The sequence below is a fragment of the Culex quinquefasciatus genome, chromosome 3 (assembly GCF_015732765.1).
Source record: "Culex quinquefasciatus strain JHB chromosome 3, VPISU_Cqui_1.0_pri_paternal, whole genome shotgun sequence".
NCBI classification, from domain to species: domain Eukaryota; kingdom Metazoa; phylum Arthropoda; class Insecta; order Diptera; family Culicidae; genus Culex; species Culex quinquefasciatus.
The window spans coordinates 28,674,092-28,692,275 of NC_051863.1; the positions used below are offsets into that span (position 1 = coordinate 28,674,092).

The following is an 18,184-nucleotide window of genomic DNA, read 5'->3' on the forward strand; positions in this document are numbered from 1 at the left end:
GGGAGGGTCAAATTTATTAAAATTTGGAAGCTAAAGGGAAGATTTTTTCTTACCAATTTTGGAACTGCTAAACACGGCGAGGGCATGCGTGTCGTCCACCCACTTGATGTCGAAGCCCGACTCTTTGTACTGCGAAAAGAGCATCATGAGATCTTGGGTTTTGAATTCCACCGGGAAGTTGGACACTTCCAGCACGTGCGGGAACTCCTCCTCGTTGAGGACGGCCTGTTTCGATTGGTAGACCTGGATAGGGGAAAAAATAGTTACAAACATGAGTGCCAAAGATACCATTCTTGATATGTTTCTAACTCTTACAAGGTTTTATTCAAACATATTTCAAAGTTATGTTCCCAAAATCTTTTAAAAATCTTTGAATATATAAAAAACAAACTTTGATAGTTATTTTTATGCAAATTTCACACTCAATCTTAAAATTTTAACATTTAACTAATTGTATAGAATTTGGCTTTGAAAAATCAATTAAAAGTTATAAGTGCATCTCCAGCGCTGGGTGCAAACATCGAAGCAAAGCGGTACCTGTCGCGGTAGCAAATTTGCTCTCAGTTCTTCGGGAATTCACTTTGCTACCCGGTATTCTGCCTGTTTGCTACCGCATCAAATGGAATTATGCACGGAAAATCGAATCAAGCACGGAATTTTTTTTAAATTAAAAAAAAATTAAATAAAAAAATTAAAAAATTTAACAAATTCAAAAAATTTAAAAAAATTACAAAAAAAATAAAAAATTAAAAAATTAAAAAAATTTAAAAAATTTAAAAAATTAAAAAAAATTAAAAAATTTAAAAAATTTAAAAAATTTAAAAAATTTAAAAAATTTAAAAAATTTAAAAAATTTAAAAAATTTAAAAAATTTAAAAAATTTAAAAATTTAAAAATTTAAAAATTTAAAAATTTAAAAATTTAAAAAATTTAAAAATTTAAAAATTTAAAAATTTAAAAATTTAAAAATTTAAAAATTTAAAAATTTAAAAATTTAAAAATTTAAAAATTTAAAAATTTAAAAATTTAAAAATTTAAAAATTTAAAAATTTAAAAATTTAAAAATTTAAAAATTTAAAAATTTAAAAATTTAAAAATTTAAAAATTTAAAAATTTAAAAATTTAAAAATTTAAAAATTTAAAAATTTAAAAATTTAAAAATTAAAAGATTTAAAAATTTAAAAATTTAAAAATTTAAAAATTTAAAAATTTAAAAATTTTAAAAATTAAAAATTTAAAATTTAAAAATTTTAAAAATTTTAAAAATTTAAAAATTTAAAAATTTAAAATTTAAAAATTTTAAAAATTTAAAAATTTAAAAATTTAAAAATTTAAAAATTTAAAAATTTAAAAATTTAAAAATTTAAAAATTTAAAAATTTAAAAATTTAAAAATTTTAAAATTTAAAAATTTTAAAAATTTAAAAATTTAAAAAATTTAAAAATTTAAAAATTTAAAAATTTAAAAATTTAAAAATTTAAAAATTTAAAAATTTAAAAATTTAAAAATTTAAAAATTTAAAAATTTAAAAATTTAAAAATTTAAAAATTTAAAAATTTAAAAATTTAAAAATTTAAAAATTTAAAAATTTAAAAATTTAAAAATTTAAAAATTTAAAAATTTAAAAATTTAAAAATTTAAAAATTTAAAAATTTAAAAATTTAAAAATTTAAAAATTTAAAAATTTAAAAATTTAAAATTTAAAAATTTAAAAATTTAAAAATTTAAAAATTTAAAAATTTAAAAAATTTAAAAATTTAAAAATTTAAAAAATTTAAAAAATTTAAAAAATTTTAAAAATTTAAAAAATTTAAAAATTTAAAAAATTAAAAAAATAAAAAAAATAAAAAAATTGAAAAAAATTAAAAAATTAAAAAAAAATTAAAAATTTAAAAAATTTAAAAAAAATTAAAAAATTTAAAAAATTTGAAAAATTTGAAAAATTTAAAAAATTTGAAAAATTTAAAAAATTTAAAAAATTTAAAAAATTCAAATAATTTAAAAAAATTAAAAACTTAAAAAAATTAAAAAATTTTAAAAATTTAAAAAAAATTAAAAAATTTAAAAAATTTAAAAAATTTAAAAAATTTAAAAATTTAAAAATTTAAAAATTTAAAAATTTAAAAATTTAAAAATTTAAAAATTTAAAAATTTAAAAATTTAAAAAATTTAAAAAATTTAAAAAATTTAAAAAATTTAAAAAATTTAGAAAATTTAAAAAATTTAAAAAATCTAAAAAAATTAAATTTTTTTAAAAATTTTAAAAATTTTAAAATTTTTAAAAATTTTAAAGATTTTAAAATTTTTAAAAAATTTAAAAATTTTAAAAATAAGAGGAAAAATAAAAAAAATGTAGGCCGTTGCAAATATTTTTTGAAGTTTATGTCCCTCGACTCTGGTCCTGGTCGAGGGGGGGAGGGGGAAGGGGGAAGAGATTTTTTTTTCGCCGAAAAAAAACTTTTTGCGGTGCTGTACATTGGAATTCCACAAAAATTGAAAATATTTTTGACCGAACCCAGCATGCTAAATATGATTTTAAACGCAGGAAAATGCATTTCTAATTGTTTTCAGTTGGATGGACTTATATTTCCTTTAAAATTTGGAACTTTTTTGAAAAACATATTTTTTTTGCCGCCTGGTTTTTTGAACCGGGGGCAACATAAACTTTGAAAAATATATGCAACAGCCTAAAATAATTGAAATTTTTTTTAAATTAAAATTTTGTAAAAGTAAAAAAAAATAAAATTTTGGAATTTTTTTATTTTAAAATTTTTGAATTTTGAATTTTTGAATTTTTGAATTTTTGAATTTTTGAATTTTTGAATTTTTAAATTTTTGAATTGTTGAATTTTTGAATTTTTGAATTTTTGAATTTTTGAATTTTTAAATTTTTGAATTTTAAAATATTTGAATTTTTGAATTTTGAATTATTGAATTTTTAAATTTTTGAATTTTTGAATTTTTGAATTTTTAAATTTTTGAATTTTTTGAATTTTTGAATCACCCACAAGAGCAGACATAGAAAATCTCCGAAACACGCATTCAAAACTTTGCCCCCGGCTTGCCGGTACTTGTCGGGTATCAGAAAATGAGTACCCGACAGGTACCGACACATATTTTTCTTCTACAGATGAACTTGAGATCAAATTTGATACCTGCTTTGCTACGCGCGGTGGGAGACTCGGGGGCAAACTCGAGAGCAAATTAGGTGGGAATCAAATCGGGTAGCAAATGGTTTAACTTTCGACATTAGCCGAGCTCCTGTGGTCTAATGGTTACAGGTTTCGCTGTACGAGCGGAAGATCGTGGTTTCAAACCCACATGGCTTGGCACATCCTTTCCCCTGTACTCTTCACATGTATAAGGACCAACTGTTCTCTGTATAATTGCCCTACAGAGCTCCACGGCCCGATCGCAAAAAGTGCTTTGAAGGGACGAGTTTTCCAGAAACCAGAACTTAAGGGCTAGCTGGGTATAAGTAAACGTAAATGTGCACTTCGGTTCTAGCGATACATTTGGACAGTACAGAGTGGAAAAGGCAGAGCCAAAGGGGATTGAAAAAACATTCAAACCTCTTCGGCGGCGAAGTTACGGCAGTGGATCGCTCGACACAGTCGCTCAACAATAGCGTGTGTGCGTGTCCCATCTGCCTAATAACAGAAGAAGCCTTTGTGATTCTATAAATAGAATTGCAAGTCCGCAATAGATCTAATTCCTGGTCGCAGTGGATAGTGGCATCAAACAAAAAAAAAAACTTTCGACATTTTCGAAAAATGAAATTCTTTGAAATTTTCAACAGGATTAAAAAGTTTAATGAACTTTTAGCATTTCTAGGCATGAATCAACACATAATTATTGATTTTGAAGGTAAACGAGAGCAAAAAATGATAAAAACCCATATTTGCCCCCCGCGGTGGGCTTGTTTCGGTGGCAAATTTGCTACCCTAGCGGTGGGGATGACGGAATTTTTTCAAGGTGGCAAATTTGATCTCGGTATTCATGAGCCGGGTGCAAATTTGATTTTCACCCCAGCGCTGGAGATGCCCTAACTTAGTTCTCATAACTTTGGGTTGCCATATACTGTAAAAAAAAAAAACATCTAATAAACTTAAGTTATTTTTTTCTAGAAACAAAATCAAATTTGGAAGCAATAAGGTGACGTTCCTTTCAGGTAACGCCAATCCCTTGTAACACAATTCTTTTTTTACCCAAATCGACTTTTCACTGTATTTTTTCAATTTAGATTTTTTTCTAATGAATCCATTTAGCGAAATTGCAGGCCAACCCGCATAAAAATGTATGATGATTTGCACTGTTAAAACCATCCAATTACAATACATATTACAATATTTATGGTAAGTTTATTGTTGACTTTTTCGAACTTTACTGGAATGGCGATGAAGCTACTATACAATTCATGGTTACAGCTAATTGTAAGGTTTTGTTATTGGAAATGTTATAAATGGAAACAATAAAACTATCGTAAAATGCATGAATATAGCAAATCTTATGGTTTTTGTATTGGAAATCTCATAATGCATTTTTTCCAATTTTTTTGTTACATTACTTTCATTGTAATGTTATAGTTGCGTAGTGTGAACTTTTTTTTAACGATTTTTTTAAAATAATTTGAATCATGTAATAAAAGTATTAAAAACGAGTTATATTTTAAAAACAAAACATCACAAACGATTTTGTGAAAAGCTCAAATCAAATCAAACAATTTTAAAAACTTAAGCATTAAAACATTAATTATTTTACTGTTCCTCACAAAAAAATATTAAAATATTAATTTATTAATATATTGATATATTAATATATTAAAATATTCAAATAATAAAATATTGAATTATTAAAATATTAATTTATTAATATATTGATATATTAATCTATAATTTATTAATATATTAAAATATTAAAATATTAATACATTTAAACATTTAAACATTTAAACATTTAAACATTTAAACATTTAAACATTTGAACATTTAAACATTTAAACATTTAAACATTTAAACATTTAAACATTTAAACATTTAAACATTTAAACATTTTAACATTTTAACATTTTAACATTTTAACATTTTAACATTTTAACATTTTAACATTTTAACATTTTAACATTTTAACATTTTAACATTTTAACATTTTAACATTTTAACATTTTAACATTTTAACATTTTATCATTTTAACATTTTAACATTTTAACATTTCAACATTTTAACATTTTAACATTTTAACAATTTAACATTTTAACATTTTAACATTTTAACATTTTAACATTTTAACATTTTAACATTTTAACATTTTAACATTTTAACATTTTAACATTTTACCATTTTAACATTTGAACATTTTAACATTTTAACATTTTAACATTTTAACATTTTAACATTTTAACATTTTAACATTTTAACATTTTAACATTTTAACATTTTAACATTTTAACATTTTAACATTTTAACATTTTAACATTTTAACATTTTAACATTTTAACATTTTAACATTTTAACATTTTAACATTTTAACATTTTAACAATTTAACATTTTAACATTTTAACATTTTAACATTTTAACATTTTAACATTTTAACATTTTAACATTTTAACATTTTACCATTTTAACATTTGAACATTTTAACATTTTAACATTTTAACATTTTAACATTTTAACATTTTAACATTTTAACATTTTAACATTTTAACATTTTAACATTTTAACATTTTAACATTTTAACATTTTAACATTTTAACATTTTAACATTTTAACATTTTAACATTTTAACATTTTAACATTTTAACATTTTAACATTTTAACATTTTAGCATTTTAACATTTTAACATTTTAACATTTTAACATTTTAACATTTTAACATTTTAACATTTTAACATTTTAACATTTTAACATTTTAACATTTTAACATTTTAACATTTTAACATTTTAACATTTTAACATTTTAACATTTTAACATTTTAACATTTTAACATTTTAACATTTTAACATTTTAACATTTTAACATTTTAACATTTTAACATTTTAACATTTTAACATTTTAACATTTTAACATTTTAACATTTTAACATTTTAACATTTTAACATTTTAACATTTTAACATTTTAACATTTTAACATTTTAACATTTTAACATTTTAACATTTTAACATTTTAACATTTTAACATTTTAACATTTTAACATTTTAACATTTTAACATTTTAACATTTTAACATTTTAACATTTTAATATTTTAACATTTTAATATTTTAACATTTTTACTCAAAAATAGAAAAGGCATAAAATAATAAGGATCCCAAAACGAACACACCATGACACCTGACGTCGTCGCCTGAACCGTACGACGCTCCCAAACGAACGCACCATGGTTGAGCGGGTTGAGCAAGCTGTCAAATTTTTTCACTCGCGATGCGTGTTCGATCCTGTTTTGTTTGGCCGCAGTTTCAAAAGTTTTAATCGAAATGAAATCGCGTGTGCTTGTGAAAACCAAACTCCCGGCGTCAAATCTGCCGGGTGACTGATCCGGGAGGAGAAGAGGATTAGTGTCAGCAACTTTTGGTGAGTATTTGGACCGGTGAAGAACATTAATGCGTCCGCAATTTGGGGCAGATTCCGTCGCCATCGTCGTCGTTTGAAGTAGGTACGTGTGTTTTGGTACTTCTTCCGGACCGGTTTGGAAGAAGTTACCAGATGCGTCCGGGATTTGTGCCAGATTCTGTTGTCGTCGTCCTTCCGGACCGGTTTGGATAAAAGTTGCCAGATACGTCCAGGATGTGTGCCAGATTCCGTCGTCGGTCATGTGTGGGTGCGTGTGTTTTGAACTTCTTCCGGTTCCAAAGAAGTTGGCAATCGCGTCCAAGATTTGTGCATCGTCATCGCCGACGTTTGTAGTGTTTGTGTGTGGTTATGTTTTGGAATTTCTTCCGAAACGGTTTGAAAGAAGTTGCCAGTCGCGTCCGATTGTTTATGCCGCTCACACGTTCCGTCGTCGTCGTTTGAAGTGTATCCAGCCCCATTTTTATAGCCCTCTTAGGAAATACCTTTTTTTTCTATTTTACAGGATCCTCAATCGTCAACGAATCAGAAGAGCTCCGGGATGTAAATATCAGGCGTTTCATGAAATTTGGAGATGGCGGAACCCCTCCTGCAGCAGCAGCAGATGTTTGTCATGGTCTGATGCATTAAGTGATTTGTTTAAATTTTCAAGATTCTTTCCGCAAACGTCAAACCATAAAAATTATTGCCGGATCTTTTCTGGAAGAGATTCGGCACCAGTTTGTACTGATTTGACGTTTGCTGAGGGTGTCGAAAAGTTTGACTAAGTCAACTGCTTGCAAAAAAACAATGGTCTGCTTGGGTAACTTTCTTAAGTTTATTTTGTGTTTTTTTTTCTTTTACAGGAGGCATTTGCAACGGTGCGGAGCTATTTGATTACGGGACACGGAAGCTTGATCAACGAAATGAAGAATTCAAAAGTTAAGATATCTTAGATTTTGAAATTTAGCAATTTAAACATTTGAAAATTATACATTTAAATATTTTTTTTCAAAACTTGAAAAAAGAAAATTTAAAAATTTAAAGCAAATTGAAATTCTACAATTTCAAAACTCCCAAATCCTGAAAATATAAAATTAAAAAACGACGGTATAAAAAATTAAATTAGAAACTGTGGGTTTCAAAAATTCAAATACAGTCTGCATTCGATTTGATAATTTGAGAAATTTAAAATAAAGGGCTTAAATAAATTTTAAATTTAATAACCAAAGTTTTTTTTTAAATATCTTGAATAAAAGCATTTAAGAATCTCAGAATAAAATCTGAGAATTTTGATCTGGGGGGGGTGAATAGAGCGGTTCAAAAGCGGAACCGTTTTGAACTGTAAAGCGGAGCCATTTTACTGTTCGCCAGAAGCAGCAAGTATTGTAATCATTCATTAGGGAAATTATTGTAAAAACCAAATATGGTTTGTTGATTTTCTTTTTCTTTTGATATAGCGAACCTTTTGTAATTATTCTCCGTATCACCATAACCATTACCAGTAAAGTCGTCGTAGAGCCATTCTTTCTCCAATGAACCCACTTCCTACTGGCTATTTCTCCCTTTTCAGTGCTCATCCGGAGGTCGTCTCCAACAATTGATTCCGCCCGAATTGTGGGCACGATTCGCTTTTTCTAGTACAAAACGTTATTTATTAAGACTTGTACTTTGTCTCAAAATGGGCACTGTACTTCTTAGAGCTCTTGCTTACATTTTGTTCCAAACCGACTTCGCAAAACTTCACCCACTTCTGACGCAGTTATTTGTCTTCCGAAAACTTGGAAAAAAAAATGCGCACAGAAGATTTCAAAACAAATTATTCAAGTGCAAAGAAAAAGTCACGCTTGTGCTCATTCGAAAATCACGTTACGCATTCTCTCGTCTCATCCCCCCAGATTTTGATTATTTAAATAAAGATTTTTCTTAACTTAATTGTCTTCTCATTTATTAATACCAGCAAATCAATCCGGAGTCTCCAGTCGACAAAAGGTACCGGCGGACAGACTGAACACACCACGGCATCACCCACCCGAGGGGGAACAGGAACCGGTCTCGATCGAGGGTTTCAAACGGAATCGAAAGCGAAAGAAAACGTCGTGGAAGGATTCCTTTTGGCGATTTGCAAAAAGCTGAAGAAGGCGTTAACAATTCATGAACAAATAAACAAAGTGGTTCAATGTTGAATATAAATAACATACTATGAATAACAATAAAACTACTGTAAAATTTACTTTATTTAATATTTATTTTAATGTCCGAAAATAGTTTTCACAGTAGTATTTAGTGGGGAATAAACCATAAAGAATTATAATTTTACTGTGTAATTCATTGTAATGCTTATTAGTTTTATTGTCCGCATATAGTTTTTACCGCATCATTTACTAGATAAAAACCATGAAGAACTGTAAATTGACTGTGCAATGCATTGTAATGCTTGCTGTTTTTATTATTAATGTATGATGATTTCTATAGTCAGGACGAGTTTTTGGATGAAAATGCAACATTAGATTAACAGTAAAATGCGTCGTATTTGGTAAAAAAATGTATGGAAAAATTTCGAAATTTTTATGGTACCGGTGCATAACAACCCCCCTTTTTTATGGTAAAATCCCAAAATACGACGCAAATTATCTTAAAAAACGATGCTGTCTACTGTTAAAACACTGTCAAAATGACAATATATTTTATCGTTTTGTAACGTTAAAATTTACTGTAAGTTCATCAGAAATCTTTATGCGGGAAGGATTGATACCTAAGAGCATGCAATGGCACTGACCTTGTTGCGTGCTCTTCGGTTGACGTCCACGTAAGGAACATCCTGGAAGGAGCGTAACTAACTACATCCGTAGTTCTGTTAGATCATCCGAATTATCTTGATCAGAACAGTATAGCTCTGGTTCCTTGCGAGTGTCCTATTTTCTTACCTCCACGTTGGCTTGGTTTTCATGATGACCTAGCTGGTGGCCTGTGGAAACGGATCGTAAACCTTTGACCACCGCGGGTCAGAGTCGAGACGGCTAAAAGAAAGGGGCGCGACAATGTGGGAAAGGGAAGTAATTTGTGATTGTAGACGGTATTGTTTTGATTCGCAGTATGTTGAGTCAACTGCTGTGGATGTACCTGAAACATCGCACAACGGGGTTTCTCTTCTTTCCGTTTTTATCTACCATTAGAGAGCCTGGAGCTTATTGGAGAACGGACATCTCAAGCCTGAAGTGCCGATCGAGGCACGGAGCTGTCAAACGGAGGTGCCTATCGAGCAAAATCCTTTGTCTTTTGCTCGATTGGTACCTCCGTTTGACAGTTCTCGTGCTTCGATTGGTGCTTTGGTTTGAGATGTCCGTTCTCTAATAGGATCCAGCCTCTATCTACCATCTATATTCTGTTATTTTCTTGATTCTCTTATTTCTCAACGTTTTTCCACTCTATTTACTAATTGATGCTGCTGTAACAAACTGTCTGTTTTCCCTTAATTTGGCAGCGATTTATTTTGTTGTTAATTTCTTTATCTACTTCATCAATTACTATCTTTCTTTTACTATTGATTCTTCAAATAGTATATTTTTTTTCACTGTCCATTGTTTTGAATCTTCACCCTTTTCTTCAAACAAATGAGGTTCGAGCCCTTACTCAATTTTTGGAATGATCAAAGAATCAACACAAATATTACTATTGTACTTTTGAAAAACTTTTATAAAATGCTTAGGACCAAAATATTGTAACAAAACACCGCGACAGAAGAAATAGCAACAGATAAACACGACTCAACAATAGGGAAGATTTCAGGAGAAAACAATAAATACACAGTAAATAACAATTAGTTTTTTAATTCAAACTAAAAATATAACAGTTTTTGCTTTAATGAAAGTTGTTATAGGCACACTTTAAATGGTTAGGCGCTTATACTTACATCAAACCCTACGTAATGTACCACCCCCGGCCGAGTTAAAATGCGTAACCGGAAAAGAAGGTGTGCATGCCTGGCACGAACACTCAAAGCGTGTTCTAGCGTGCTGCTCGTACTGACTCAGAGCAAGGGTGAGATGTAGGTGTAAGGGCAGTGCGTGTTCGTCGGGAACCTAGTGCATAAGATCGGTCAAGGCCCGTTCTTACACTGAAAATTGCGAATTGCGAATGAATCCATTTAGCGAAATTGTTTTTTTTTTCTTCATAAATCTCTTCATCTAAAATTTAGGAGCTGTCGTGCATACACTGAAAACCCAACCATGGTAATTGCTACCATATTGTAGGGTTAAATTGAGAACACGCACCGACGTATTTTTTCTGAAAACATTCCGCAGCATTTTTAGCAAATGTTCTTAAAATTACCATGGTCGGGCGTTCAGTGTATCAAAGTATGTATTCATATTTTTTTAAATTTAATTTTTTCTCACAGGAAACGGTTTTGACAAACCTTACCACATTAGATTAATAAAAAGTGCTTTAAAGTACCAGTAGGCCATAATTTAAGCTATTTTTTTTTTGAAATAGTAGTTTATGCAACAAGTTGCAAAAAGAGGATTTTTTCAGCACGAGTCGTACATTTATCCAACGAGGTTCACCGAGTTGGATAAATACGAAGAGTGCTGGAAAAATCAAGTTTTGCAACGAGTTCCATACAACATTTTTTGCAATTCAAAAAAACACACACTGAGTGAAATTTTATGTCAAATTTTCATGTATTTTGTCAATAAATCGTTTAAATAAAAAAAAATGTTGAAAAGTGTTACTTTTCGAAACAAATGCTGAAAAGTTCAACTTTTCAGCATCCATTTTAGGGCTTGAAAAGTAGAACTTTTCAGCATTTATTTTGAAAAGTGTTGCTATTCGATTCTGTTATTTTTGGTACAGAAAAGTAGGCTATTTCGTCGTTCAAGAATGACAGGAAAAGTAAATAGTTTCACGACGGAATTGCAAAAAAAGTAGTTTCAAGATTGGAAAAAACCCGAAAAAATGAATTTATGAAAAAAAACAGTGTCTATGGATTACCGGACGGCATGTTTCTCATTTTTGCCGCTAGGTTCGCGTTGTCCATGTGCGATTGTCCTCTAGCGGCAGTTTTTCTTTTTTTTGTTTTATTGTTGATTTGAACGTTCGTTCATATCAAGGTAGTTAATCGATAGAATATCGACGATAATATTATCGCCTGACGATAACAATAATGGTTATCGTTATCGTGGTGACGATAACGATAATCTATCGTTATCGTTATTTCGTGTTTCTATCTGCGATCATCTTTTCGCCGATAATGGACGATAACTCATTTTTTAAATCTTTCTAAAATCGATTAATTCAACAATATCATTTTAAATTTCCAATGCTTTCACTAAGAAAATATGTAGTAAGTTTCAAAGTATTAATATGTACTCAAAATTGTTCACAAAATATCGTATTTTTTTCGAAAATACTCAAATTTTCATAATTTCTTATATAGGTATCGAGATTTGTTAAGCTTTTTCATTTCATTAGAGTAAAAAAAAATACAATTTACCGTATTTTTTCTAAAATGCTCAAATTCTCACAATATGGGTATCAAACGAAGCAAAATTTGATTTGCTTTTTCACATTAATAGAGTTTTTTTTTATGGAAAATGTAAAAAAAAATCAAGTATATGTTCCGAAGTACTCAAATTTTCAAAATTTTCTATGCTTTTTAAAATTGATTTATTGAGTTTATTGTAAAATATTATTTTTTTTTTCACAAAATACCGTATTTTTTCAGAAAATATTTAAATTTTAAAACTTTGCAATATGGGTATCAAACGATTTGATATTATGTATGCTTTTTAAACTTATTGCAGTATTTTTTTGAAATTTTCAAATTTTTCACAAATTACCGTATTTTTTCTAAAATACTCAAATTTTCAAAATATGCAATATATGTAGTATCAAACGAAGCATAACCCATAATATGAAAAATTGAGTATTTTCGAAAAAATACGGTAATTTGTGAAAATTTAGTATTTTATAAAAAAAAAAACACTAATAAATTGAAAATCATACGAAATTTCAATGACCATAAAAATGCATGTTTGCGCTTGAGTTTAAGATATTGCAAAATCTGATTATTCATTTTTTTTGTGTAAAAAAAAGATTTTCGGAGAAAAGATTGCCAAACAAAAATTTTAAAATCATTTTACATGCGAAGTCTAATTTTCAATGAAAAATTACTTTACATTATTTTTGATAGAGTGTATCGTTTTTAAGTTTGAGGCATTTGAATTTTTTTAGGATTGCTATGTTTTCATAAAATATTTTAAAATGGAAAAAACTTCACAATTTTCAAAAAAAATCCCTCAAAATGCTCTATGACATGAAAACTATTGTAAATTTGGTTTGTAATGAAAAATGGTTTTGAAATTTAGTTTGACAATTTTTTATCCAAAAATCACAATTTAAAAAAATATGGCTCCGGTACCAGATTATGCCAGAGTCCCTTAAAACATTTTAAAAAAAATCAAAAATTAAAAAATACGTATTTTGAAAATTCAAATTCAAATCGGGAAATATGTTTTCCGTGTAGCTATTTTTCCTAAAAGTCGATACAGAAAGTCAATACTTTTTCAAAAACACCAAATCGGTCTAGAATTCAAGATTTTCTTTTTTAAATTCACATGCCCAGCCTGCAAAATTTCATGAAACTCAAACTCTAGAAATCTTTCACAGAGTCTTCTCTGCGGTAAAAACAACACAGTAGGGCTAGCCACTATAACTATTATTTATTATTTATACAGTCGGGACTCGATATTCACTTCGGATAATCGAATCAAGAATTTTATTTTTATCTTATTTTGGGTTGTTGAGTTAAAAAAAATGCCAAAAATCAATTGTTCAACCAATTTTTGATCTTTAAGAAGTATTGGAAAGTAGAACTCTTAGAAAAAGTAAAAGAAAAAGTTTCAAATAGGAATGGCAACAATGTTTTTGTGTGTTTTTCCAAAACTTCAGAAATCGCAATTAAAAAAAACTAAGGGCAATCTAATAGCAACTGTAAACTATTTAGAATATGCATTTTTGATCAAATTAAGGGTTTTTTGGTTTTGATTATATTCGCCAACTCCCTAAAATCAATATAGACCACGTGGTTTCTGGATCGAATCCTACCTTGTAATCCGACTGTGGCACCTCGATCGAAACCTTCCCCACCGCCGACGTCAGCTCCTCCATCAGCTTCGGGTTCAAACAGTCCCCGTTGTCGTCGTACATCGTCTCCCAGTCATCCTCCTCGGGATTCACCTCTCTGGAATCCGTCGCCGGCGCCACATGTCCATTCTCCTTGCCGCCGCTGCTGACGTCCTGCTGCTGTTCGGCAATTTCCAGCACATTGGACGCGAACGTCTGCTTGATGATGCGCCTGTTGCTTCGGTTGATCTCCTGCGACGCCTTGCGCAATTCCCTTTCGTCCCTGTCGATCTTTTCCGTCGCCGGACCACCGTTCGTGATGAGCTGCTGCTTGGAGCTGGCCCGCTGCCGGCTTGGCTTGTTCATGGCGCTGGCGTCTTTCGAGCTTCCGTTGAGTTCGGTTAAAATGCTGCCGTTACTACGGCGTTCCTTCGTCACGAGCTCCGCGTTGTTTTCGCGTGGGACTTCTTCGGATTTCTGCTTTTTAAGCTTGACGATCTCTTTGTTCGTGGCGGTGATCGCTGGGCACGACTCTTCAACGCTGTGACTGCGGTTTTTGAAGCTGGCAACGGCTTCGCTTTTGGCTGGTTTCGTCGCGGAATCTTCCGACCGAGTTATCACAGAGGCAGTCACCGTTGAAACCGTCGTTGACTTGTCCTTTGGCTTGGATCGCCGCGAAGAGCGTTCCTTTTTGCTGGCCCTGAGGGGACAGTTGCTAACCAGTGGAACGGGAACCGACGGTTCCGGGGGTTCCGAGCAGGGCACAACCGCAGCAGCTGGAGGAACTGTCGTAGACGAAGTGGTGGTCGTGGGCGCGCTGGTCACCGGAGGTGTCGTTTGGCTGCGACGAGCTCGCGGAATGTACACGGCACGGTCCGGTCGTCGTTCGCGGTGGGCACGGGCGGGTCTACAAATAAGAACAAAAGATCGTTTCAATTCCAACAACCCGTCAGAATAACCCCAAAAATTACTCACTTGGCCTGCTGTTGAGCTTCAGCGCCAAGATCGCCGTCCTCGTTGGTAGTACTGGTGTTGTTGTTGTTGCTATCGGGCTGGACCTTAAATGCACTGCTTCCCTCGGCCGGAGGGGTGGTCACATTCTGGGCGGAAGGAGGTGCTGGTGGAGGGGGTAGAAACGGATGACCCTCACCGGCTGCCGCAGGAGAGAGCTGCGAGCTGTCGGCGGAAACAAATTTGAGTGCCTTCCGTGCGGCCGGCGGTCGGTAGATGCCGGGCGAGGGGAGCTTGCAGCCGGAAGTTGGCGGGGATGAGGCGAGCAGGGCCGAGGCAGATGAGGCTGGAAAAGATAAAAATGATATTTGATATTTGAGTGTTGAGTTCAGTAAGATTTAGTATAAAATAAGTTGTTTCAACCAAAGAGTGCCTGAAAAAAATTGCAGGGTGACCACTCGAATCCAATTTTCAAATTCCCGACTTTTCCAGAAACTCAAATAATAGGCATTTCTTAACAAAAAAAATATTTGAAACAAAAAACTCTTTATAAAAAAGTCAATATCAACCATCAAAAAATATCCTAATGAATTATAACAAATCAAACCATTGACAATTTTCGTAAAATCAGAAACTTTATTATTATTTTTTTCAGTTGTTTAAAAATGATTTTACAAAGTTCCGTTTTAAATTTTGTAATTTTTTAGATTGGATTTTTTGATAATGTTGATTTAAATAGTTGTCAGTATTAAACGGTTTTATTTATTTTGTTAATTAAAAATTCAGTTTGGTAAGTTTCCATGTTTCATCACTCATTTTATGTGAAATGTTTAAATTCTTTTTTGCAATTCCGTCTTTAAACTACTTATTTTCCCTGTCATTCTTGAACGACTAAACAGCCAAAAATAACAAAATCGAATAGTAACACTTTTCAAAACAAATCCTGAAGAGTTCTACTTTTCAGCACTGAAATGGATGCTGAAAAGTTGAACTTTTCAGCACTTGTTTTGAAAAGTAATACTTTTCAACATTTTTTTTTTATTTTAACGGTGGATTGACTCAATACGTAGACATTTGACTTATAATTTCACTCGAAGGGTGTTTTTCGGAATTGCAAAAAATGTAGTATGGAACTCGTTGCAAAACTTGATTTTTTCAGCACTCGTCGTATTTATCCAACGAGGTTCACCGACTCGTGCTGAAAAAATCTTCTTGTTGCAACTTGTTGCATAAACTACTATTAACATATTTGCAATAACTTAAATAAAAATTTCTTGATTTTTTTTTTGCAATTTCAATATTTTTTCATGATTTTTTGAAACGAAAATTACTTTTTTTCCATTTTTTCTTTCAGAACGAACAACGATTGGATTTTAATCGATATTTTTTTTCGATAACTAAAATCAAGCTATATCTATAGTAATTTACTCATACGCACAGCAAGTTCAAGGGAAACATTTGTAAAAAAAAAATATTTGAAGTGACTTAATGAATTCAGTTAAACAATTAAATATTTACCACAAAAAACCAAACTCCAAAGTCAAGTCAAAATCTTTTTTCAAACTTTAAATCAATTTGACAATATGAAACAGAATCATAACCGAGATCATGGTCATGGTCGTAAGCGTTAAAATTAGGCTCTATTTTTATATAAGTTTTTCATTAACTTTGCTTTAAGACAGATATTACCTCTTGATTGATATACAAAAATAATAAAAATATTTTGTTTCATAAAAAAATATTCATTATATCTGTGAAAAATGCATCTAATATTTATTAGGAATTTTAATGTTTAGATAACCGCTACATTCTCATGTAGATAAAATAGGGAAATGAGCCTTAAATTAATGTTATTAATGTAAGATTTTAAGGAAGAATTTCGCGAATTTAAATTAAAAATTGTGTAAAATATTACAATAATTTTTAAGATTTAGAAAATAATTTTCAAAAGAGTATGCTAAGGATTACCGACTTTTTCGACTTTTTTACAAAAAAAAAATCACAAATTCCCGACTTTATCTCGATTTTTTGCGGATTTTGGCGAATTCTCGAAATTCCCGATTTCCCAACCTGAGTGGCCACCCTGCATTCGTTAATTTCCTTTTATTTATTTAAAAAGCTTTAAAAAAACATCTTCTGCAATTTTTTATACTATCTGGAGCAACATTTGAAAGGGGCTTTTTGCTTTTTGCGGTACTATGCGTCGAGTTTTAGAAAAAAACAAAATATTTATTTTAAACGAGCTAAAACATACTTTATCATGATTATCAATGAAAAAAAAAGATAAAAAAAAATATTTCGAAGGATTAATAATTCATCATTTATTACCTCAGTTTAGACTGAAAAAGAGCAATTCCAGCTCAAATCAGAAATTTTTCTGGTATTTTTGTACCCGGCCCTTTCCGATTTCAATGAAACTTTGTAGACATGTTATCCTAGGCCTATATAAGCCATTGGCTTATATGTGTATATGGAGCCAATTGTATTCGAAAATTACATTTGACAAGGGCGTAAGTTATTTAGATATTTTTGTATTTTGCAATTTAAAAATTACTGTATCTCGAAGCCGTTGCATCGTATCAAAAAGTGGTCAATCCCAAACTTGTAGGAAACTGGACAGGCTTTCTGTAAAAAATACACTGAAATAAAAATACACACCACTTCTATTCGATTTTTTGTTTATATGTTTAAAAGTCAAATTTTAAGGTGATGTCACGATTTTTTTTCGTTCACATTTTTTGAGGAAATGGCCTAAGATGTTACATAAAGACTGACGAAAAATGCAGCATGGTATGTCTCTCCTAAAAAAAATACAAAAATCATTTACTAAAACTGTTTTTTTTTTTAAAGTAGTCTAAACGTCAAAATTTTTAAAAACCGATAGTGGGAATCGATTGGCCAGACAATTTTACATAAAAGTCTCCATATTGACCATTGTCCTATGTCCAATCCTTGTGAAGTTACAGCGGTTTAAAAAATTAAAATGTCGAAAAAATAGGTTTTTGGTAATTTCTATATGACAGACATGATTTTTCAGTCTCTTAAATATTTTTACCGGAAAGCTCGTCCAATTTTCCATCAGTTTGCATTTGACAGCTTTTTAAAAAAGTGCACTTAATTAAAGATGCAATTCGATTATCCGAAGTTCGAAACCGGATAATCGAGTCTGGCCTGTATTTTGAATTTTAAATATTGTTTACACTGCAAATACATGCAATTTTTTGCACCCCGATGATAATGGTCCCCGGCGGCAGCTCGGTGACTGACCATCTTGAATGACAGCAGCCACCTTTCGGTTTCCACCAAATTGGGGACAACACGTTTTTTGCTTTGCTTCCCAGCTATACCTTGTCCCACTTGTCCCTGTCCAAGGCAATACCGCGATGGCGCGTTCGATGAAGGCGCTAAACGTCGTTGCATAATTCCCCCCCTGAGACATGGTGATAGTAGTCAAGGCTAGTGGAGGTCTCTCTGATGGGGACCGTGCAGTCTGCGCGTAGATTTATTTATTGTATTTCTTTTTGGACACCTTTTTCAAGGACGCGAAACGCCGCCGGTTTT

At 30.5% G+C, this 18,184-nt stretch overlaps 1 protein-coding gene across 1 annotated transcript in view; it reads right to left on the reverse strand.

Moving 5' to 3' along the window:
- The window catches only part of LOC6038147 (R3H and coiled-coil domain-containing protein 1), an 85,255-nt gene that overhangs the window by 823 nt on the left and 66,248 nt on the right, over window positions 1-18,184 (reverse strand). The window contains exons 5-7 of the mRNA XM_038260711.1: window positions 14,648-14,969; window positions 13,655-14,579; window positions 54-243 (exon numbers count right to left, since the gene is read on the reverse strand). Coding sequence (XP_038116639.1) covers window positions 54-243; window positions 13,655-14,579; window positions 14,648-14,969 — 1,437 coding nt within the window. The remainder of the gene's footprint in view (window positions 1-53; window positions 244-13,654; window positions 14,580-14,647; window positions 14,970-18,184) is intronic.